Here is a 26,328-nt window from a genome sequence, read left to right on the forward strand (position 1 = left end):
TACTGTTATAACATATCATTGATTCTGTTAACAAATCTATGTGAATTAAAAAGATACATTACAGTCTGAATGTTTACTTTTGATGTAATAGCTAAATATCAAGGTCTAGGCTAATACATGGTATTTGCGAGTGGTAAAATGCAAATATAAGTAATAAACAACGATTATTTAGTGAACATGGCGTTATGAATAGCAACTGCTCTGCTGGCATATTTTCCATGATGCGCTAGCGCGCATCATGGAAAATGCCAACAGAGCACTTGCTATTCATAACGCCATGTTCACTAAATAACGTTGTTTATTTCTTAAATGTTTTACGGTGCTACCGTTCTGGCGATCGCAGCAAGAATTACACATACTGTACCTTGCATCATTGTCAACTTATACTTTTATTTAGGTATCAACGAACGTCAAAATTTTTTTGAGAGAGTATTGCTCTACAATAAGTATGCCAAATGTACTAATTTTAATGGTTATGATACATACAGCCCAACCCCCTACCCAGAGAGAGAGAGAGAGAGAGAGAGAGAGAGAGAGAGAGAGAGAGAGAGAGCAAGCGAGCCCGGTACTTGTTTGTAGGTGTGCAATTTCCCACTATTAAATTAAATGGTATGACTATATGCAATATCTACATAATTTTTTTAACCTGTTTATTTTTTCATTTTATTCCTTTTTATTTAGTTCAAAATGTCCTATTGTTTATTTCCTCCCTACTCATATACTTTACTGCCTACTGCACGCTACATGCATGCACAATTACTTTAAAAATGGATCGATATGACAGTAAAGTATAGCTCTTGCTAGTATATATATATATATATATATATATATATATATATATATATATATATATATATATATATATATATATATATATAAAATCTCTATATTAAAAAAAGAATAAAAACAAATCATATGTTAATGAGGCAGGTATCGCAGACTATACTGAAATAGCCAGTACACTCATTACAGATGTTTGATCCACCTCTAAATTTATCGCGGAAAATATAGCGCGAGTGCACTGTGACGTCATCCATGACTTTGTTCGTCTTTGTTTACGTTTTTCGACTCAATACGAAGGTATGGAAGCATGTAACAAATCTTTTGAGTCTCGCCAAAGCATATGCAGTACTCAAAACGTGTCTTCAAATTTTAAGTCACCGTAAATTACGAGTTAAAAGTCGGCCATTTTTGGCATAGCACCACGGGTGTAAACATTAGAGAGCATTATGGGACGTAGACAAAAAATTTTGTTTGATGAACTGTAGGTTTAGCTCGTTCTTTTTCCCGCGCACACTGGTTCTTAGAGCTCGCTTCGCTCGCTATAACATTTATCTTTCATTAACAAATTACACTGGTTTGTCAGAAGTAAAATCATACATACACGTAAACATCATGAATCAAATAATAATCTGTTGCTTTAAATGGTTTAACAACACTGACGCATTTCATGCATGAAAGTTTAGAGAACTTGTTACATTATTTAACAATTTTATAATTTTTTTAATATCAATCTGAATTAATATCATGAGTAAACTTTTGATTGTTGTGAAAAAAAATGAAAGCATCAAATAATTGGTAGTTTGAAAATTCCATGTGAAATGGACATCCCCTGCTGACCGGTCACTTCAGTTTTGGCTCCATTTGGTAACCAGGAAAACAGTAAATCCGTTGACAGTTAGCTAATTAATCATAGTCTAACAATTAAGTATTAAAAATGTCCGTCAGTATGCGACCCAGTAAAGAATGATATATGCTGCCAAGGACGTTGTATCGACCATAGAACTTGCGAAAAGATGACTTCAAACGAGACTGTTGATAGCCCTGTTTCATCAGCTTGTTTGTCAGTAGGTTGCCTTGCCTTAGAAACTGTTAGTACGTAGAGCATTACCTTGTGTATCGAATAAACCGAGAGGCGCCATACGCAGGTGATGAAGGTATATTGCTACATAAGTAAGGAAAGTTGACTATAAAAAAAATAAAGTTTTGTTGTTGGGTCACCATCAATGTCCCTTTCCAATAAAATATTCAAATATGAAACAGACGACACAAACGCTGTCATATCTTTAATGTCAAGTTTACTGGGATATATCGAGGCGACGTAAATTTGAAAGTAACAATTGTTCAATGATAATACGATAATACATCGATATACCTGAACCACAGCGAGTCATTCTTTTCACATGCAATTTTTCAGACTTCTTTTGCTTGAGAAGTAGTATGAATATAAAATTCGCAAATATGGAAAAAAAATGATACAAAATAATGCAGGTACATTTTAAATCAATATAGACATTTTACAAACCATTGAAAATGCTAACATGAACTGGACATTAATTTTTAATTTGCAATTAAATTTCCATGGTCTCGACAGTTTCATATAAACGTAATTTGAAGGCCTTCGCAACTTGGTCAATTCTACAGACAAATGTTATTGGCTCGTAATCAAGTTTAGCAAATGCTATCCCTAAGGGTTTAGTTGGATTTTCATTTTCTGTAAGGAATACTCCGGAGCCAGAATCGCCAAGATTGAAAAATGGTCCACTAATATCTTCAACTGCAAAGCATCTATCAAAAAAATAGAACCCACCCAATCTCCATGAAACATCGTCCAAGCGTGGATTTACGCAAGGAGAATGGGATCCATCGAGTAAACGACCAAATGTTTTTCCAGTTGTTCCGCCTCTTTTTAAGACTATCAGTTGGTCGCCATAATCTAATTCGCTTTCATCTGCAGGTTGAAGCTCCCTATATGCTGCAATATAATGAATGCATATAGTTTTAACGATGTAAATTCAAAATCAGAGCAATAAATATAATGATAAATGAAAACTAATTTTAAAAAAATCTACTGAAAAGTTTTTGAATTGTAAGAAGTAATATAAACTGATTAACAAGATATGAAACTTATCAAAGTATGATCTTTTTAAGTTGAATTAAATTCATTTTCAGCAGATAGTTATTTGATGCAAACCTTGAAATAACCCTGAAATCACACCCTACTGTATCAGTTTTGCTAGCTGTTCACTTTTTCAATCAATGTAGTATGTTTAAACAAACTTGAAAAACCTTTTTTTATATAAAAGTCTTATGTAAATCTAAACGTGGTTTAAGTAGTAGTTATAAAGGAACTTTTAAAGTAATATTGTTCGAGAGGAACTTATTGTTAAATGTCACATTCTAAACAACATTGAAAATTAATGGCGTTGATTTTTAATAACCTAAAGTTATTTTATATTTTTAAGTGGACATTACTAAAAAAAATTGTCAAAGTAATAACCTAACAATTTATACAATACCTGCTTTATCTTGATCATAGTTCTGGACAAAGGCCGCGTCAATCCCGATGTCTTCTGGTCCCCAATTTCCACAATAAGATTCTCTGACTTTTCCGATAATTTGCGAACTGTTATCATTTGGTAAAAGTGGACAATGAACAATTTCATAATTATACTGATCAATCTCCAACTCTGATAAAAGGACTTTGTTGTAATATAAATCAGTCCAATTTTCTGCAGCTACATGAGCTGCTGTTAGAAATCCCGAGGTTTCCAAACCCGATTCGTTTGTCTTTGCTAAAAACCCAGCGGAACCAATACCATTGGACGGTAACCCAATGCAACAACCAGGATTCGGATGAGCAATTTCGTGACAGTCAAAGCAAGCTCCGAACATTATGAAATCTTCTCGAATATCGCAATAAAAATCGTTTAAGGTTTTTGGAAGCGGTTCTTCTCCAAACGGTACCAAATCTTTGTCTAGGCAGTAAATGATAATGCAGGGCGTTATCTGACCATTACAATCCATATTTCCTATTCCAAGTCCAACCACGCTTGAATGTTTTGCATATATTCTTTCTCCTTGGTTTTTTATTGTTTTACCTAGCACTTCCCGCACGTTCTTATCAATAGGATAGTTCTTCGTTTTGGCCTGATCTTTTTGTTCTTTGTACAATTTGACAACGACAAATTCAACATTTGTTTCTTTAGGAATTTCTGGATGATCCTTGATGAATCCTATTGCGTCTTGGTCGTCAATACTGAGGAAAACCTTTAATGTTGGTTTTTCATTCTTTATACCAGCAATAAGATTCAGAATTGATTTTTGGCTGCCAAGTCCACTTATGTTTTTCATAGCTTCCCGTTTCTCCCATATGGACACCACTAGGTAAAAGGATAACTATTACGCAACTTCACAGTTTGAAAAAATCATACTTCTTTTGAAATATTTTTTTCCATTAAACAAGTTGATAAAGGTTTTGACATTCATTTAATGTGCTTGCTGAGCAAGGATCTATTAATTTCAATGTAAATAAAATTATAAATTATCAATGAAAATTGACGGACAATAATTTGATAGTTTTGTTTCATCTGTAGAGCTCATTTTTTCGAGTTACAATTTATAGTCATTTTTTTATGTTAAACTTAATAAATAATTTACAGATAATCTGAACTATTTGGATAATTGCCAAAGCATTTAACGAATTAACATCTAAAATATATAGTCTAGATAGCTTTGTATCTTATATAAAGGCGTGAAGACTTATGCAGCTACTTGCAGGTGTTCCGAAGCTGAAACATCGCCGAGAAAAGTGTTTTAATAATTTTTATTGGTGGTTTAATCAACCAAAAAAAAACCCCAGCAACAGTAGATCTTCATCTAAATCTTAACACACACACACACACACACACACACACACACACACACACACACACACACACACACACACGCCCACATCCATACACACACGTAGTAGTATATGAAAAAAACACACACACCGCCGACACAAACTCAACTGGTTTCACTATCAATCATAAGGAGTTAACTCTTGGTGATTAATAATGAAACTAGTTGAGTTGATGTTTTCATTTTTTAAAACCAGTTTTCATAATTTTTCGTAGAAGCATCCCCAAGTTATCACGTATGTTCGGATTCAGATATCCTACGTCGCCTAAATTTTAGTCAAAATTACACCACCCCATTTTGTTAATATACTTACGTTCAATTATGTCCATACATTCAATTTTTTCTTTCCATTTTCCGAGACTTCTATCTATGTTTTTGAGGTCTTCAGTTGTGTTTTTGCATAAACTTTCAACCAAGAGCAATGTTTTTTTGACGATATTTTTAAAGTGTTTAGAAATCATTATATAAATTTCATCTGCAACTTTTCTCCTCCAAAATAATGAGTTAACATCAACGGAGAAGACAAATGTCCCAATAATTGAACCATAGGCAAAAAAGATTGGATTACAAATTGAGATAAGGAAAGGCGTCGTTTCAACAGTGATTGTTTCAATAAGTGTATCGAGAATTCCTGGTTTTTGGTCTTCATATATGAAAGAGTACATTGGATTCATTTCATATTCAATATGACACATAATTTCTTTGCCTATTTCAAGTCCCAACGATTTACAAATTGTACGCAATGTATTTTCCACTAACATCTGTTTTATACGTCTAACAGTTGACAATAATCGACATTTGTAGCTGTTACTGTAAACTGTTCCAACTGTTTCTCCTCCGTCTTTGATAAATTCATTGTCACAAACTTTTCTGATGTTAGTTTGTATCAAAGAATCAATGACAGCTTTCAAAACAATTTCGGCAAGATTTTTAGAAGGAATGCTCTCTACTAAATGAAGTATGGTTCTTTGAAATAAGGATACTTTTGCATTTGCACTCTTTTTTGCGATTTCATCAAAATCCTCATGGATGTGCTGCAAGTGTAGTGTTTTTGAGCGAAACAGCATTTCATATTCCTTGTAAACTCGAAGTTTTGTTTCAACAATTCGCAGGGATCTGCTGTGTACTAATATTACTTTCAGAATTCTTTCGTTTTTAAAGAGAGATGTATTATTCCATTGGATAGGGTCCTAAATATAACGTAAATATATGTTTAAATATCAATCAAATTCAAAATAAAAAAAAAGACTTTATATACATACCATTTTCACAACTCCAAGGTGATCCTTGTTAAAGACAACGTCAACGTCAAGTGCACAAACAGTTCCGGGATCTTCATTTCCAAAAACCTTAGAGCAATCAAGGACCTCCAGTCTATCTGATAGCAGTTTTATTTCAGACGCAATTTTTTCCGAATGCACAGCTTTCAGCAAATTTGCTGCAAACGACAATTGTTCCGTATCTTCTGGTACACAAAAAGCTGATTCTACTGATTGAAACAGGACTTTGAGATCAGGTGAAATCATTTTGTGAGTGAAGCTTATTGGCAGTCTCAGCTTCCCTAATTCTAAAATTTTATAACATTGTGATTCTATTAAAAGTAAAAATACATTCAGGTCATTGAAAATATACAATGATACAAAGATAAATACAATACTGTGGAATCATTTAATTTCGTGGGGGCCAATTTTCGTGGATTGTCAGTATTTTGCTTATTCGTGGGTATGTAATTTCGTGGTTAAGTCGCTTTTAAGTTTCAGTATTAAAACTAAATCTATTTTCATTAGTTTTCGTCGAAGGTGTAAATTCGTTAATGAGGGCTACTTACGAATACCACGAAAATTGAACCACCACGAATTCTAATGATTTCACAGTAAACGTATAAAAATTAATACTATTTTTAAAAAGAGACAAAAGAGATTTTTTATTAGTAGTGTGCAAACTTTAAGAAAAAGGTTGTGTACATAATTTCGATATTGATATATGAAACAAAACAACTTTCAGAGAGTGTTTTACCTTTTTATCTAAAAGAAATAATTCAAAACTTAAGAACGGGCGGTTTTTTCTGCTTTAAAAACTGGTATTGTATTGAAGTTGATGGGAATGTAAATGATTTTTTTTCAATGTATCAAACTCTATTAACTAATCTATGTAGATAGTTATAAATAATAAATAACTTGAGCTAGGTATAAAACTCACTACAGAACTATGACATCTCCTTAAAACAATTTTGCACGTTAAATAGCAAGGTCAGTCACTTTTCGCTCGTTATAAAGTGTGTATTGATGACGTCGAACAGTGAATGTAAATATTGCGTCATAAAGGATTTTTCATTAATTTTTAGTGATTGTGATATAATATTGAGAATTCAATGTTTGTAACAATCACTCCTTTTATGTGCCCGATACATCTGCTCAAAGCGGTTCGTCGTCTTTAAGGCAAATTAGTCTTAAATAGCTTGGAATAAATTCAACAGTTTCAAGTAAACAAGTGTTTTGATTTTTTAAAAACACCACAATCACAATCAACAAAAAATATATAGAGAGGGGTAAAACATACATTAAAATCAAATGCAATTTAAGCTAGAATGTAACATTTTTGAAATTATTTATTTGAAATATTTTCTAAAATACACAAAAGAATGGCTTAGTAAAACCTAATTCTAATCTGTGTATTAATATTTAGAAATGAATTTAAATCATACTATCAATAAGTCAAAATAGAAAAACATAACGTATGTTGACAATTTCGAAACTTGCATTTAAAGGTGTTAATTTGATATCTGTGCAATGTAGCCTTTTATCATTTAAAACTGTGTAAATTTTGTTTCATTTTAGCTTATCTGTTTTGTACTAGCTAACAAAAAATGCTTTATTGTTATCAAGAGGTATTTGATGGTCCCTCAAATTCATTAAATCAGTTTGTTTGGGACTATATCGATCCCTTTTTCTACTTTATTGTATCCGCACTCAGTGTGCTTTTGTTTTAAAAGCGAATTATCACACTCACAAATACTTTCTGCGTTAGCTTATTCACAAAAAAGGTGATAAAGATAGCTTTAAAACTATACACCAGCTAGTTTAACAAATACTGACTTTAATATCATTGCTTTTGTGTTGGCAAAACGATTACAAAATATATTTTCTTAGCTAATTAACAAGCACCAAACGACAAAAAAGAGAGATATAACGAGAAGGTTTAAATAGCATTAAACAGAAAATATTGATATTCATTTACTTTTAAAAGTTGATTAGCCTTTGAAAAGTTGATTCAGTTAGGTTAGGTTGAATTTTCTGTTTGAAATTCAACAAAAAATTAATATCAACTAGACTCTTGTTTCTATAGCAACAAAAAGGTTTTCCATTCCTCATGTATTAATCGGTACAAAAAAATTATTTCTCTTTTAAAAGAAAATGGATACAGTTTAATATATACTGTAAAGGAATTCCAAAGAAATTATTTCAAAGTTAAACAAAACAAAAGACTAGGTGTCAATTTTTGATTACTTTCTGTGACGACTGGAAGTAATGTATGTAATAGTTATGCATTGCAATGCATAACACGTTTTCAAAGTAATGCTAGTAATGTGTATTGCCACAAATTTAGCATTGCAAGTAATGGTAATGTAATGCATAACAATCCAAAATCTAGTTTAATGCTCGCATTACATGGCATTAATTTGCATTACTATGCTTTTTTATGCATGTTCATTTTCACAGAATTGTGATGGATTGAATAACTGAAATTGTTTTCAATTAAAAATTGTTTAAAAGAAGAAAAATAGTTTTTGAGATAAAAATATTAAGTTGTATGATTAAAAAAAAATAAAAATCCATTCTTAAATTGTCAATTTAACAAGCTTTAACAACACAATTTCAAAACATTTTTAGAGTATAGTTATTAAGAATGTTATATCATATATATTGGCTGTGTTCCATTAGAATAGAGAACAGACATCCATTCTTCAAAGCAAAAAAGAATGAATGCACTGTCCAACAATGACCTCTGGAAAATTAAAACTTACTTCTAGTATTAAACCCATTTAAAAATAATCTCTCTCTCTCTCTCTCTCTCTCTCTCTCTCTCTCTCTCAATATCTGTGTTGCATATAAGTACAATAGTTTGGACTGATATAATATAAAAGATTCATGTATTTAGTTTTTATTATTGCCTGAACACTTATATCTTAGATTTTCAAACCCGACATAATGCAGTTAAAAGATGAAACCTTTGAAGTTTTGATGATCATAAAGTGCAACAGCAATCTTTTATAAGTAGTTAAATTTGAACGTGATAGTGAACATGAACGTGAACGTGTTTTATATATAAAACGTGAGCAAAATTTTTTTCAGCTTTTAAATAACTTTTTAAAAACTTATTGACTTTTCACAAAGTAATGGTAATGTAATGCATTTCTTTAAGAAAATTAAGTAATGGTTATGGTAATTTAATGCCAAAGTTCATAAAGTAATGGTAATGTAATGCATTACTTTACAATGTAATTCGCCACAACCCTGTAGTAAACATATCTTCATACATTGTTTTGTCTTTCCTTAAAGTTTGGATGTTCAAGTTTTTATTAGTTAAAGTATCTCGTTGGAAAAGGATTTTGTCTCGGGACCGGAAACGGACAAACAGAAGTGATTAAGAAAATTAAAATTAGATATTTTATTACATTTACCTACGGTACCATCCTGTTCATCAAATTGAGTAAAATGATAAAAAAAATCTAAAGTAAAAAAAAGTCTTCTGCTTGAATGCTTCAAGTGGGAACCGGACGTGACGTACGACCAAATGAAAACAGTTAAACACATGTTCAATCAAATGTCCATCATCTTTATAAGTTTGGTGTCTTGATCTCTCACAGTTTCAGATCTTAGAGATATCTAAACGGAAGTAGAATTTTTTGGCTGATATAACATCGCATAGATAACTTGTGTATAAAGTTATACTTATATATTTATTCTATGGAACAGAAATCGAATGCGTAAAAATAATTATTTTCGAAGATTTATTTACGACGAACAAAACAAAATTATTTAAACACATTTATATACATAGGTCTATTAACCCACAAAGTTTGGCTGTTCAAGTCTTTACAGTTTTTGATATGTCGAGGTGACAAGCTTTTCATCGCGGAGCAGGAAACGGACGACAGGAAGTGAATTTTGAAAAGAAAATGAAAAAAACGCCACGAGATATTATTACTCTCTATCAGTCCTGCAAATATCAAGAAAATATATTTAGCCATCCCTGAGAGATCTTGTGGACAAAAAATGAAAAAAAATAGGAAGAAGAAACACTACAATCACTATAAGGTCTTCCGTTGGAAACGTATGACCTTATTCAAAAAACATTACAATCACTATAAGGTCTTCCGTTGGAAACCTTAATAAGACCTTAATAAGAAATAAGAAAGAAAGAAAAAACCTAACAATCACTATAATATATAATCACCTTAATAATAATTCTATCAATTGGGCAAATATCAAATACGCGAAACCAATATAAGAAATCGAAATGATGGCTTTATTTTGAATGTAAAAATGTAGTCCAAATATGGAATGAATTGAGCTATTTTGTCATGACCAAATTGAAATATTATAATTAATTAAACTTACTCATTCAATTAGCAATAGCATGAATAATTTATAGCCATTATAAGTAGTGTCGTTCTTTAAATGAAGCTTATTTTAAAAAATTAAAACCCTAAAATTTGATATAGATTACAGATGATATCTCTTAAATTAGTTATGTCAGCGGTCACTTTTTATACATGTACAGTGAATAACAGAAAATCCACCATTATTTTGTTAATTTTCAAATGAGAGTTAAAAATGACACGATCATCCTTATTTTGTTGTTAGCTTAAATCGTTTTATATTGTAATGATTAAGACATTGTTGATAACAATATTAAAAAACAGTGAATTTTGTTAACGTTTGTGAATCTGTTCTTTCAAATAGATGAGGTTGAGGATATGTATATGAAAAAATAAAGCATATTGAACACTCATTTACATATCACCTGATATTGTTTATCGACAAAATCCTACCAGAAGAGGGAATACTTAGTGATCGGAAACAACAGTACGCTAAACTTTTTATCAAAAATACATTCGCATAGATGAATGTTTCATGTGTATATAACCATATCAAACACGCTAATCAAAATGTTTTTTATATGAGACGCGTGGTTTACAAGACTAACATTATGAAAGGTTTCGGGAGTTCACACCAGGTAAACACCATTATTTTATAACGAGAGCGGCCAACTTGACTTTTGGGTCGTTTAAGGAATCATATGAGCGTAGTTAGGAAGATTATTCTCCTTTTATAAATGGATATGTTTTGATAATACATTGACTGAAGTATGCGTTTGTATAGTTTGAAGTCTTTGAAATGTGGGACGGAGGTATAAGACTATGGAAATGAATGCCAACAATGTACTACTACTGTAAACAAGAGACCCAGGGGCCACATTGCTCACCTGAGCAACAATTGCCTTAATTCTGATAAAATTAGCATTACAGTATCAAAATATCTTGACAACTAAGTACAGTAGATCTTGCTAAAAAAAATTGAAAATCTGCCAATTTTTATTCACCTCTTTCTTTTGGTAAATACCAAGCCCATTTTGTTGTTGTAGCTGTAAGATGATTTTTCTCTATTCCTATCCCCCCTCCCATTTTGTTGTTGCCCCACTTTTCTCTAGGGTATCATGGTTTCATCAAACTTATATCTGCATAACCTGTGTTTTCACACTAAGTACTGAGTTTTGGACCGAAAAACTTTTCCCAGTATATTTTTAAAGATTATCTGTATATATACTATGTAAAAATTCAAACCGCCATCACGGCCCCGCCCTACCACTAGGGACTGTGATTTGGAATCTACACTACCCGAGGATGCCTCTACACAAGTTAAAGCTTTTCTGGCCAAATGGTCTTTAAAACGAAGATTTTTAAAGATTTTCTCTATATATTCCTATGTAAAAATTCATCCCCCACTGTGGCCTTACCATACCACTGGACTATTATTCTGACAAACTTGAATCTATACGTTTTGGAAATGCTTCCACTCAGATTTGGGCTTTCCTGGCCTAAAAGTTTTGAGAAGAAGATTTTTTAGAGATTTTCTCTATATATAAAAAATGTATCCCCCATTGTGGCCCCGCCCTACCCCCAGGGACCATGATTTGAACAAACTTGAATCTACATTATCTGAAGATGGTTACCCGCCAATTTGAGCTTTCTTGGTCAAATAGTTTTTGAGAAGAAGATTTTTAAAGATTTTCTCTACATATTCCTATGTAAAACTTGATTCCCCAATTGTGGCCCCACCCTACCCCCAGGGACCATGATTTGAACAAACTTGAATCTACACTACCTGAGGATGCTTCCATTCAAATTTGAGCTTTCCTGGCCTAATAGTTTTAGAGAAGAAGATTTTTAGAGATTTTCTCTATATATTCCTATGTAAAAATTGATCCCCCAATTGTGGCCCCACCCTACCCCCGGGGACCATGATTTGAACAAATTTGAATCTACACTACCTGTGGATGCTCCCATTTTAATTTGAGCTTTTCTGGCCCAATAGTTTTTGAGAAGAAGATTTTTAAAGATTTTCTCTATATATTCCTATGTAAAACTTGATCCCCTTCTTGTGGCCCCTCCCTACCCCCGGGGACCATGATTTGAACAAACTTAAATCTACACTACCTGATCATGCCTCCACACAAGTTTTAGCTTTTCAGGCCAAACAGTTTTTGAGGAAAAGATTTTTGAAAAATACCAACAAATTTTCAATAATTCTGCCCAGTGGTTCTTGACAAGAAGATGAAATTGTGAAAAGTTTACAACAACGACGACGACAACGACAGACAACGGACAAATTGTGATCAGAAAAGCTCACTTGAGCCTTTGGCTCAGGTGAGCTAATAATTATGCATATCTTCCCAATGATTTGTTTCATCGTTGATAAAAAGAAATGAATTATATGAGGATACATATATCAATACCATTTACTTGGGGTCGTATTAGATATTCAGTTACGTTGCATTGCATCAAAATACATTTGGATTTTTATTGTGGTGATGCTATATATATCTGTTTGTTAGCTAGATTTATGAAATTAAAAGAATTGGTTTAAAATAGAAGAATTGCACGTTATGGTTTATAAAGTCAACTTAAAAGTTGGTGGATGGCAAATAGTAGACCGGTAGATATCTGACATGTAAACTTGCTTGCATTTTGTGTAACGGGGCAACATATCAATGGTTTGACTTTGATTTATTCGACCTCTCTCACTTTTATGCAGCATGCACATAACAGGGTATTATTTTAACTCGGAATAATTATTTAACTTGGAATTCAAAGACTAAAAAATAATCGAGCAACTAATTTATATAAGTTCCCTGAGATGTTGGTATAGCTCAACAAGGAAAAATGTAGCTAAGTTTTCTCCATTCTAAGTCTAATGCAGAGTAGTAACAGCAAAGGCATTGTTATTTATGTCTCTGGTAGCACTAAACATTTTTTTTAATTTGCACTATGTATGGTTTATTCTAAAGTTATTGATTTGTCCATTTCTTATGTTTGTGTTATTTTGTCTTTGTTTTCATCTCTATTTTAGACAATACTGTTTGCTGCGTACTATGGATTAGATGAGAATTTTGCTTGGTTAGTTGGCGCATGCCCAAAGGGGTTAGTTGCCGCTCGGCGACGACTAACCCCTTTGAGCATGCGCCGATTTTCTTGTACATATTAAATCTATAATAAATCCCCCCAAACTGTTAATCTCCATCTGTAATGTCAGCAAACCCTCGCGTTGTACAAATGAATTTTAAGGTAACTTAAAAGGTAAAAGCATATAAGACACTCTGTCCCGGTCTTCAATGCCAAATCCATCGATGTTTTACGCAGTTCTGTGAGCAGATGAATTGCAAATCAAGATAATCTCAAACAAATAATCTCTCTCAATAATCTTCACAATCGTAACAACGTTTTTAAATCGCGAAATGACCAGACAAACGCTACGATGTAAACACTAGAACCTGCAGCACCTTCCTCTCGAGACTACCACTCATCGACGTCACGGTATAAATACGACGGCACAGGTACATTGTTTTCCCGAACTTTCTAAATCTAAAGCAAACCTTGCGCCTTTAAAGTAATCTAAGTCATGTAGTCTTTATTATTAAACACACGTACTTTTCATTTGTTGTAAAAAGTTTCATTTTATCCACACAATCAAATATCACATGAGGAAACCAAACTGGAAAGTAGAAATATAGAAATCGGACTTCGAAGTTTGAAGATCCGTGATCCGCACCCATGTTTCATCTCTAGCTAAGAGGTGCATTCATCTCTAACTAAGAGGTGCATTTTTAGTGTGCAAGTGAAGAATTTTCAAGCCGCTGTGACGTCATTTTTCACAACCTTATTTTATAATCATTATTCAGTGATCAGAGATTCAGAGATCAGAGATCAATGAAATATCACTAGTATTGTCATCGTAGATATAGGAAAAGTACAATTCTCATTATTAGGATGAGTTTATGTTGTGTTCATAATTTAGAGTATACATCTACTGTGTAATATCTCTGCACATGCAATTTTTTTAAAATCATAATTATTTCACAATGCAAGCTTTCCTGCTCACACAATGCATGTACATGTACGTATGTAATGCATTCACATGCAATATTTATATCCTAATGCTGTCGTGTAACTCTGTATAGATAGAATAAGTAAATACCTCCATTTTATTTCCACTTAGTATACGTAAAATGATATTTCATTTGGACGTCGGAAGGAAATAAAAAATGGAAATATACGTTAAAGAATATTGTGTCCATCTAGTTTTAATTTAAATAATAAAATGAGAATGGGGTGCTAACCCCCCTTTTCAATTTCTCTATGTTTCCGACCTTCTCTCTCTTTCTCTCTCTCTCTCTCTTTCTCATATTGCAATTTTCTTATGCACGGCCTGTGATTATTATGATTATGTAGTATATGCACTCTCTGATCATTAAACACCCTCTGTAGTATGCTAGCTAGCTTTGTAACATAACTGCGTGGTGTGTACCTTTGTACTCATGCGTATGGGTCAATAACCAGCTTATCCAAGCACTATGGACACTGAGAGTTCTAGCTAGTGCTAACAAATATAATTGAAATGTTGAAAGTCTTGAATGAACTAAGTATTACATTGTATTATATTAAAAAAAACACTCGATCATGCATAGCAAACACATTTTCAGGATAAATGTTGCTTGATTTAAACAATAGCTCTCGACATCTGAGGGTACAAACCATGTTCATTCAAATACAATTAATTTGTGAGATTAATTTTTCAGATTTCTGTTTTGAAACTATGCACACCGTTCTAGCTTATGAGGTTTCAACAATTGCAATTTATTAGACCTTTCCAGCAGGCCCGGAAAAACACCTTGAACGATTACCTAAGCGTCCATAGCAACCCCCACCCCCTCTTTTTTTTTTTTTAAATAAAACTTGATTTAAGTATAACACATTTTAAAATCTGTTGAGATGTGAGGTTGACTTAATTATATTCAGTGATATACATTAAAATATAACACAGAAGCGAGACATACGGTTGTCTAGTCAATATTTATTTTAAAGTAAAGCAACTCCATTTTGTATAAAATTTTAACATCCGGTAATGTTAATACATTCAAGGTATTTTTCCGAAAAGGCCCGAGAAGCTGCGATTGGGATTTCAATACACAGCTAAAACATGTGATCTAATGGGTTTTGATTTGCAACAGATCAGGATGATATAGCTGAAAAATTGTGCAAGGTATTCCGAGTGAATGAAGAAACGATGTCATCATTTTTTGTTTTAAATCTCCAGAAGAAATCTGGGTTTTTTGTGTTCCTCTAATTTTTTTTCGAGTGACAAATGATAATGTGTAAATGAAATTATCTTGAATGTTTACTAACATATAAGCGGGTGCTTTCTGGTTTACAATATCGATAATTTGCGTACATGTACTTAGATTGTTAAACAGTAAACAGCTTTCTATGGGTTTTCATACGCACTATGAAGGTAGTGGCATGGCATGGCAAAAATTACATCAACAGATAACATAGAAGGAGCAGCTAATTTCTCAATATACATGTATATATGTGAATGTTACTATAGAACAAGTATCGAAATTACTCGGAGGTTTGGTCGTGGGATCAGTCCGGGTAAGTCTGTGAAGTTCGTGCTTTCAAGTAGCTTAAGTTTTGATTGATGGAAAGTCAATACAACAAGACAAAGAAGAAAACAATACAAAGCAGACATCACACGAAGTGGAATTTATCTACAATAGATTGAATAGAGCACAGGCACCTGACGTTATATATTTTTCTCACAATAAAAAATATTTACATTCATCAATTATGATTCCCTCTATTTCTTACGGCATTGAATGTACATTCATAGCTCTGTAGACACTGACAGGACTGAAATATACACGCCCCGTTTATTGATTGGTTGATGTACAGAAACCTACGAAAAATCATGGACTGCACAAAATAATCATGATGATATCGGACTCAGATTCTCGAGGAGACGATTTGGCTGCTTCTTTTAACGTATTGATGTGCATTATCTGAATTTAGTTAATTTTACTTACTTTTTACTATGAATTTATCAATTTGTTAAATTAAAGATGTAAATATAAACAATAAAATGCTATCTTTAATGATTCAATTGGGTTATAAAGGGAGCAAGTATTACAGAAAGAAAATTTACATAACCCGCTTACGCGTGTTACGCATTTTGTCTGCAATGTCGCCACCTTCATACCCCGCATAAATTACCAAAGAAAGCATTTTATTATTCAAATGAACCCTCTTCCTAATAATGTTGCGGGTGTATTTTTAAAAAAAATGTAACGATTAATTAACGTGTGTATTTCATTCCTGTCTTCTATATACACTGCACGCGCGAATCCAAAACATTTTTTTTATAGAGGGATCCAAAGCAGTGGCGTCGGAAGCAAACTGAAAGTGGTGGGTGGTGGTGTTGGGTTACACTAATCATCAGAAATCTTGACAAGCAAAAAACCCCTAATTCCCAAAATCATGAAATTCCTAATCCGTGCAAAGGGGGGGGGGGGGGATAAAATAGTATACCAATAACTCCAAATTTTTTTTTTTAAATATACTTAGGAAAATAAACATATTGCCAAAATCATGAAAATCCTAATTTGTGGAAAGGGGGGATTGGAGTAACGTAGTATACCTACTGCTACAAAACAACAAGGGAAAAACCAAGGGAAAAATGTGTTCCCAAATCATCAAATGGATATATGTATTTGCCGGGAGGACGGGTGGGGGGAGGGGGGGTCCGAGGCATATTTGCGGTAGTTTAACTATGTAAATTTTCATTTTCCAGGGGATGTCAGCCCCCCCCCCCCCCCTTTAGATCCGCGCATGCACTGTATATGCCGTTTGAACATATCTAATCTATGATTTGCATATTAAGTTAAACACTTTTTTGCACCTGCTCCAGCATCGTTTTAGTCCATAACTATTCCACGGTCCGGACGCCGACGCCGGGGATAAAGCATACACTATCATTGCTTTCGTATTGGTGAGCTAAAAACACCAAGATTTTAGGACCAAAAAGTTTCAATATTCAATTTTTTCTACCTGTTCCCCCCCAAGTTGTCAAGTTTTATTTCTTCTCGCAGGCATTTTGCAGTTTATTGGCAAAATGTTTTCGTTTAATTATACAATATATACCCTGCTCTTTCACACACACGCGTATTATATACCAGGTATATATACAAACGCAGGGATAAACGCATGTACGCACAAACACGAAGGCAAACACACGCATGCGCACACACTACCCATCTTCTTTTGAAATAGAATGTTATTGTTTACATATGTGTTTTATTGGTATAAGTTTCAATCAAATATTGCTTTCTTCTATTGATGATATATTTTATATACCCATTGTACAAGTTTGCCTTGATTCTTACGAGTTCTTTTGTCAAAGAAATGGTAATTCCATCCTTTACATTGTTTGTAAACAATATAAGACTCGAGCTTTGTTTACATTACATTGAATTCTTACCTCTGTATCTCTCTTATACTTTTAATTATAACATTAAAATTTTAGTCAATCATTCAAAATGTGCAAGTAAACCATTTTATATCTACAAAACAAAATGTTGATCTAAAATCGTCTCCAAGTCCTTTTAGGAATCAATGTATTTACCGGCCAAACTTATTGAGAGTATACAGTCATATACATTTTAAAGAGATTGACAAATGTTCAATAAAATAAATAAGCCAAATCATTTCTTCAATGCGCGATTTAAGTTTTGATTAATAGCACAATGGCAGAGGGCGTAGGACCAGTTCATCATGCAAAGAGCGGATACCTTAAATCAGATGTCTCTAGTTTAAAATATATAAATAAATGTAGATGGAAGTCGTAAAAAGGCTTACCTTGTCATTGGATATCTAAAAAATTATTTTGTGAAAAACCATTCTGATTGCACACACAAGTACTTTGGAGTTGACATAAAAAAGATGCTTGAGTGTTTGATAGGCAACATCTATGTAGTTTTTGGAAATCAAGTCTTCCAACAATCTGTTGAAATTCCTATGGAAACCAATTGTGCTCCATTGTTAGAAGATCTATTTTTGTATTCTTATGAAGCAGAAAAAAATAAATCACTCGCTGTGGCCCTCAACTAAACATTCAGGTGTATAGACTACGTATTATCAATAAACAATTATTATTTCCATACTTACATCGACTCGATATATCCAAGTGAACTTGAAAAAAAAAAGCTACCACAGAGTCTGCGTCATCCGTTTCATATTTGGGTATTTTACTGGGAATGGATGATGGTAACCTAACAACAAAACTTTATGATAAACGCGATGACTTAATTTTTTCTAAAGTCAACTTTCCTTACTTATGTAGCAATATACCTTCATCCCCTGCATATGGTGTTTTTGTCTCCTCGGTTGATCCGATACGCAAGGGCATGCTCTTCGTATGAGCAGTTTCTAAGACGAAGCAAGCTACTGACAAACAATTTGATAAAACAGGACTTTCAACAGTCTTGCTTGAAGCCATCTTTTTGTAAGTTCTATGGTCGATACAACGACCTTGTCAGCAAATACAATCTTCCTGGGTCGCATGCTAACTGACGTTTTTCACACTAATTATTAGACCATAATTTATCACCCAATTGTCTACAGACTTTTCCGATTTTTTCCCCGATTACAACAAAGAGCACACGGCGGGTATGACCGGTCAGCAGAGGATGCTCACTCCTCCTAGGCACCTGGTCCTACCTCTATCTATTTGGAGGCCCGTGTTGCTCTGCTTAGAATTTGTATTTCGTTTTATGGATTTTGAGATGGTTCACGGTTTGTTATTGTCATGTTTTCACTGATAATATGTTTGTTATACCAACTGCATGTAAATACATGTATATTAATTAGTGAACCTTCAGCAGATTATGCATGTTGACAACGGCGACGTTGCATCGAGAGTGGTTGGGTTGATCCCACTCCCCAATATTTTTAAAAACTAGCTTTTATTTAAAATTCGTGTTACTGGTTTTGTCGCAATGGCGTGCAATGTTACGTTCATTTTTGTATATAAATGTATGCAATACTGATGAGCCTAATAAAAATAACAAAAGTTGAAATCGATAATAAATTATTTGGGACAATAATAAAAATGAAGTGAGACATAAAGAACAAAATTAAGAAAAAAAGATACGACACAATTTATAACCCCCTCCCCGCTTTGAAATAAAATTCTTCACTCATGTACATGCTATTAATAGTGTACAACGAAAGAAAATAACACTGAAAATCAATGAATTAAGCAGCATGTCTGTCCAAGGTCGTCCATCCGGACCCTAAAGACAGGAAGCTAATGTTCGAATAGAGCAACATTTATTCTGAAAATGCGCTTGTTAGGCATAATTGAATGATTTTTCGAATATAATAAAACTTCGTTCGTTCCAGACTTTCAACATTTCAAATAGATTTGTTAGCACTAGCTAGAACTCCCGGTGTCCATAGTGCTTGGATAAGCTGGTTAGTAACCCATACGCACGAGCACAAAAGCGCACACGACGCAGTTATGTTACAAAGCTAGCTAGCATACTACAGAGGGTGTTTAATGATCAGAGAGTGCATATACTACATAATCACAATAATATCAAGCCGTGCATAAGAAAATTGCAATGTGTGTGTGTGTGTGTGTGTGTGTGTGAGAGAGAGAGAGAGAGAGAGAGAGAGAGAGAGAGATGGGTTCGGAAACAAAAACATGAAAACGGGGGTTAGCACCCCATTCTCATTTATTTAAATCATATATTATTTTTAAACGTACATTATATTATTATACGTACACTAAGGGGAAATAAAATGGAGGTATTTATAAGCATGCATATAATTCTTCTATATATACAGAGTAAATACAGAGTTACACAACAGCATCATAAAAATTATTGCATGTGAAAGCATTACATACGTACATGCATTACTGTAAATTCGTAATTAAACACGAGGAATTAATATTCGCGTAAAATCGCGAGAAGCCCGTCTCACGAATTTTAAAATCTCGCTTTTTATTTTCAAACATATGTAAACTACATAAAACTATGCTAAAATTTCGACATTCGCGATTTTATGTTTATGCAATTTGATGGAAAACAGTAGAACCGCGGAATTAAAGTAGATCCAGTGTTCTGTGACGTCACACTTTTTTGTAAAACTTTGAATTCTTTAAAAATTGTGCAAGATAGTTTTGTTTATTTTATGTGAGTATAATCACATGGATGTAATTAGAATTATTGGTAGGTTAAAGATATTTTCGCACTTAATTTTATACTAAATTTCCAAATTTTCACACCAAAGCCAGATACCCCATCCCTTACACGCGGCAGGTCTTACGTATGGATACATGTATATGTGTTTTACTATGATAAAAATATTGGTTGTTGTCATCCCGTGTACAATAAATTGTAATTGATTGAATAGAATTTAGCGAACGCGAATAACTTAATGTAATTTTTTTTAACCTGACCTTGAAAAAAAGTTATTTAGATTTAGCAAATCAATTTAACCCTCACCCTAATCCTGACTCTGTGGAAGTTTGCTTCAGTCTGGACGGACCGGGAACACAAAGACAGTGCTGTTTTGGGCCCGGCTCCGGGTGCGGTAGCCCGCCTCCGAAGCGAACACAGAACGTTCCCGTTGACGCCCGACTCCGCATAGGCTCTGTGGTGATGCTCGTCTTGTCCGACCCGGCGCTACGGATACGGCGGCAGACGGGGAAGAATGGCCTGTCCGCAGAGGCTTTGCGGCTATGGTTCGGCAAGTCTGCTCCGGTTCTCGAAGCGAAGACTTACTCGCAGCACGGATCCACAGACCTTTCGGACGAAATGACAATACCCGGCGCTCGGTGGGTAGATACATGAACATGTATCAAGCAGGGGCCTTCCCCGTGAAATGGAGAAATCGCAGTTTCCCTGATGAAATTCTCCACTACAAAATTGGCACTCATCAAAATCGGAGGGGGGGGGGGGGAACAAGCAGAAGACAGAAGCGATTTCCCTGTGTCTTCATGGTCGGTCTGGGTTAGGGTTAACCATCATCCAGACTCAGAGAGAGAGAGAGAGAGAGAGAGAGAGAGAGAGAGAGAGAGAGAGAGAGAGAGAGAGAGAGAGAGAATTCAAATGAGGGATCTACATGTCGTAAGATAATTATATAGACATATCAAAATCTGTAAGTTTTGGGTGAGATAAAAAAAAGAAAAAACAAAGAGGTAGATATTTGTCTAGTAAGTAAAGCGTTATAATTCAGATAGAGTGGCCAAAAAGGGACGTCTTCAAATTCAAGTATATTGACATCCTTTTGATACGGAAATTGTTTTTGTTTTGAATCATTCATCAAATTTAGGAGATTGCAATAATTATTGCTGTTCAATTAAGAAATACAATTGTTACAATGTAGAAAATGGTTTGCGCTCACGCGATAACCATTGAGACTTAAAAAAAAGATTTCTAAGCCTACGTTTTGCTCTTTTGTAACTTGATTTAAGGGAAATCAAATACATTTACAAATATTTATACTTACATATAATTAATGATTTTACATTGTTCATACGTTCACAATTGTGTGTATGTAAAATAAATGAGATGGAGATAAGTAAATATTTCCGGAATCAATAAAAAAGTTTTCTTCTATAAAATTACGGACTGTGTTGACTCTATGAACAAATGAAAGACTTCCAACCGTAAACCATGTTTAATTCGTAAAACCTCTGCCTATTCCCTGGTCATCGTCGGCACCATCTGACATAGGTATGCCGACAGACCTTCTATATATAGAGGAATCGTTGTTCCTCTAAATCACCGCCAGGATCAACAATACTGCACGTACTTTTGCTTATTTATTGTTTTTAGAGAGAGAGAGAAAGAGAGAGAGAGAGAGAGAGAGAGAGAGAGAGATTACATCCTTACAATTATTAGGCTTATAATTCAGATCAATTATAAACGTATAAGTCATCAATTATTATTGTATAACGTCTGTCCATCGCTGGAGGGTTTTTTTCCACATTATGTCATCTTACTCGTATGACAACTTTCTTTGTCGCTTGACTATTTGATCACAAATTTCATTTCTAAGCAATTATGTAAATTTTATATACTTTTATATTGCCTTAAGATCTGATAAAAGATCATTACAAAAGTTGATATTTTTTCGTCGCCTCAAACGCTGACGTCGCCATTTTACTACGAAATAAAACATTTTTTTATGGGTGAAAAAAATGAACATGAACAAGTTTTATCCTCTTTTTAATTTCTTTATTATTTAATTTGAAAAGTACTTTTCGTCACGATATTCATTTCTTTATGCTGATTTTAACTTTTCTTTTTTTATTTTCATTATTGAGTGAATAACGCTACTTATCTACGCAATTTTGGGACATTCCTCGTATAACATTGTGAGTTAGTTTTTGATATTAATAAGAAATATTATGTGAACAACCCTGTTAGCGTTGCAAGGTTTTACAAACCCGAGAGTCAAATGTCATGACTTATCTTATGGCTGTATGCTTACAAATTACAATGTACAAACAGTGTCTATTTGTCCGTTTGTTTGCCTACATGCAAATGTACCTGTCCGTCTCTCTCTCTCTCTCTCTCTCTCTCTCTCTCTCTCTCTCTCTCTCTCTGATATAAAAGTGTGTGACATAAAGTAACATCTCTTCCGTTTACCAAAACACATGAATAAAATGAGAGAGAGAGAGAGAGAGAGAGAGAGAGAGAGAGACAGAGAGAGAGAGAGACTTTGATAGATCGTAAAGCCTGTTACATATCGAAAGAAGACACGCCTGTTGTTCATTGGGAAATAAATCTAGTCTGAGTGGTCTAAGGTGCGGCCTAATTAGTGTAGAACGGTTGCCGTGGAGCCATGCTGTGTCGTTTTTGTATTAGAATAAACAGGTCGGTCCGCGCTATAGAATTGTGGCAGATGTTTACAAGCTTTGCATTTCGAGGATGCAAACAACGTATTTGATTACTGCATGTAAACCATGGATGAAGAGGAGAAAAATCATAAGTCAAAGGTACGTTTTTTAATTTTTGAAGTTAAAATATAAAGAGAAAAATAAATAAAATAAAGACTACTTTGAGTACAAATTTTACGTCACGAATAATTTCCTTTTTTTCGAACCAATAAGAACATAATCTAAAGAATTCCATTTATACTAACGATGTGGACGCTGAAAATATGGGTCAAGGAACAGACGATTGTGAAGATTTCTTTTGACGTTTCTCTTTTGGATAGCGGGTCATGCCGAGAACAATCCGATTGTGTCAGAACATCGGAAGGCTTCGAAAACCTATCATGCCTGTTGGCAAATAACTCTATAGTTAAATTTGGAATTTCTATTTCATGCAGTGCATTTTTAGGAAAAATATCTCAATAACATTGGTGGTAATCTCGGCATTTCTCTCGGCGATTTGTCAAATACGTCTCCATTGACCATGTTAAGAAATGGATCAACATCACTGCCAAATTATTATAATGTTCCTTTTTTCCGTTTAGAAGACTCTTACAAAGCCTCCTCTGTTATGTGCCGTGATTTTCTCGAACACCAGGTAAAAGGCTACACGCTCAGACTCGGAAGTTGCTGAGATCATAATCCTACGTTTGAATCAGATGTCACAATCTTATACAAGCGCCTGTTAATGAATCTACTGGCTGAAAGGATCCATTCAAAAGCATTACCGGAGGGTAGGTTGTCATACACTAAACGTTTATAAAGTATATCCTTTTATATAGTAATGATTATGTTTATAGTCTTCCTTAAAAAAATCACAATATTGCATCAATATTGGGACATGAAGCTACCGAACTTCGAGCTAGATAAATTCGTCGTAGTCTTCAAAGGTCTGTCAAAGAAACACAAGTACATGTAGAACGGTTTGATTTTCATAAACTAAAAAAACGTTTAGTACAGGCTACATGAAAATTCAGAACATTTTCGCAAATTCGAAAAGAGCACACATTTAGTTTAATGTGATGCATACCGGTATTTATAATGATATATTTGCCTCTAAGATTATAACACATGTCTTGATGTTGGTGTCTTTTACGGTAGATTGCTTTGTCTATATTTATGAAAGAAATGAATTGCAAATATTACTTGCAAAATTTGTTTTTCATATTTTGATTTATAAAACATGGATCTCAAATCAAACTTTAAAATGCCCCCCCCCCCCCCCCCCGTCCCCCACAAATTAAGTGTCTTGTTTATATAAACATGTACAACATGAAGTTGGGATAAAGGCAAAACCGTTGTATGGATTAAGTGAACATAGCTTTTTCTATTTACGTATTACCACTGTTCTCTATCATTTAAATAGTATTGCCATACAGAAAAATGTTATTTATGTAAAGTTTATATACAAAAAAAACTGCATTTATGTATAAAACTCAACGTCACTGAGGATCCCATATTCTACAATAATGTATGACAGATAATGATCACATGCATATGTTAAGTAATTCAAGGTCACTTGAAGTATTAATGAAATTTAGAATTGAACAACATGAATTTACAATCTCCCAGAGCTCTGATGCAAAACAGAGTACTGATTTTGTATGCATCATACAGATCAAGTTTTGTGAGCAGCGATATTCATTTTTTTGTCTGTAAAAATACCAAATATACAAGGCAAATCCCTGTTGAAAATCAAACAAATGAAAAAACATATGTCCAATTATATGAAAGTTGCAATAAAAGAAATATTTTAGAACTTGTAGTATACAATGTCCTTATAGTAAGTAAGTAAAAAAATCCCTAAAATAACTACTGGTCTATTAACTAAATTAATAATCTGTCGAAATTTTTGTCATCCAAACAAATTTCGGACTTTTATCTTATTCTTATTCATGTTATTTTAAGTGCCTTGCCCAGATCAGCCGAGATACACACTGCGCATTATCTCAATATTTTATCTAAATTCAAGTTGAACATTGATTTAGATACTTCTTAATATTAACTTAAGTCACAAACTTAAATTGAAATAATTAAGATTAACTGGACTAGAAAAATAATAATATTATTTATGCAGACGACCAACTTGAACTTCATAACGATTGTTAATTGTTGAAATTTGTGCTGGGGGATAATCATGACAATAATGTATATCTTGTCATTTTTGCGATAATCAAATAGTCGCTTTTTCGCAACAATTTTATTCAAATTTGAATGCTACTGCCTAGTTTTTTTAAATCGTAGAAAATGGCTGACGATAATACAAGAAGTTACAAATTCTTCACGTTTTTTGCAAATTTTGTGTCATACGAAAACGGTTGGGATATAAGGTATAAATATAGCTTCGAAAAAATCTCCATTTTAACAGCATGGCTAAAGTTATTCATATGATCGTTTAGGTCGTGTGGCCTAATGTAAATAAAAACGTTGTTTCCCAAGCTTAGTTTTTTTATAACAGAAAATAAATATGACGTGTAAACAAAACAATGAAATTTCATTTCAAATTGCTTTTTATGAATCAAACTTTGCGACATTTTGATGTATAAAGTTAAACGCTAAATTTTAATTAATGGATCAGCTGTTTGTAAAAGTTTTTACATTATAAAATTGTGTCCTATTCAAGATTTGATTTTCATCGAAAAATTGATAACAACTGATAAAGAATCTGTTTGAACTATATTAATTAGGTTTCTGCTGATTTGCGTTAGTTAAGGAAAAAAATATTCTTGACAGTCTCTATGTATTCTGATTATTAAAGTCATCTGTATCCAAACTGACCGCAGCTGAATTGAAATTCAGATTTTATTGATTTACCCAAAATATCTTAATTATTCAATTAACAACAACTTCTTTTATAAATAGTAAGATGAATTCACAGGCAGTTAATATGTAAATTATGGGATGGAAGTAGTAAAATAAAATCCTGTTTAACAAATGATACGTATTTGATATACTAGATGATAAACATTAAGGGGCTTTGTGTGTTCATCAAGATTTTTTTGTACTTTATACTGTGTCCGAATCTTTCCTTATTTCTTTTCCTTGACTTATGGTTTAAAAATGAAATGAAGTAGCA

General features: G+C 33.4%; 1 protein-coding gene across 1 annotated transcript in view; it reads right to left on the reverse strand.

Moving 5' to 3' along the window:
• Positions 1 to 2,061: 2,061 nt before the first annotated feature.
• Positions 2,062 to 26,328, reverse strand: part of LOC128162360 (uncharacterized) — a 30,908-nt gene continuing 6,641 nt past the window's right edge. The window contains exons 2-5 of the mRNA XM_052825518.1: positions 5,949 to 6,253; positions 5,000 to 5,876; positions 3,300 to 4,163; positions 2,062 to 2,755 (exon numbers count right to left, since the gene is read on the reverse strand). Coding sequence (XP_052681478.1) covers positions 2,352 to 2,755; positions 3,300 to 4,163; positions 5,000 to 5,876; positions 5,949 to 6,212 — 2,409 coding nt within the window. The 5' untranslated portion in view covers positions 6,213 to 6,253 and the 3' untranslated portion in view covers positions 2,062 to 2,351. The remainder of the gene's footprint in view (positions 2,756 to 3,299; positions 4,164 to 4,999; positions 5,877 to 5,948; positions 6,254 to 26,328) is intronic.

The sequence above is a fragment of the Crassostrea angulata genome, chromosome 9 (genome assembly GCF_025612915.1).
Source record: "Crassostrea angulata isolate pt1a10 chromosome 9, ASM2561291v2, whole genome shotgun sequence".
Classification (NCBI taxonomy): Eukaryota; Metazoa; Mollusca; class Bivalvia; order Ostreida; family Ostreidae; genus Magallana; species Magallana angulata.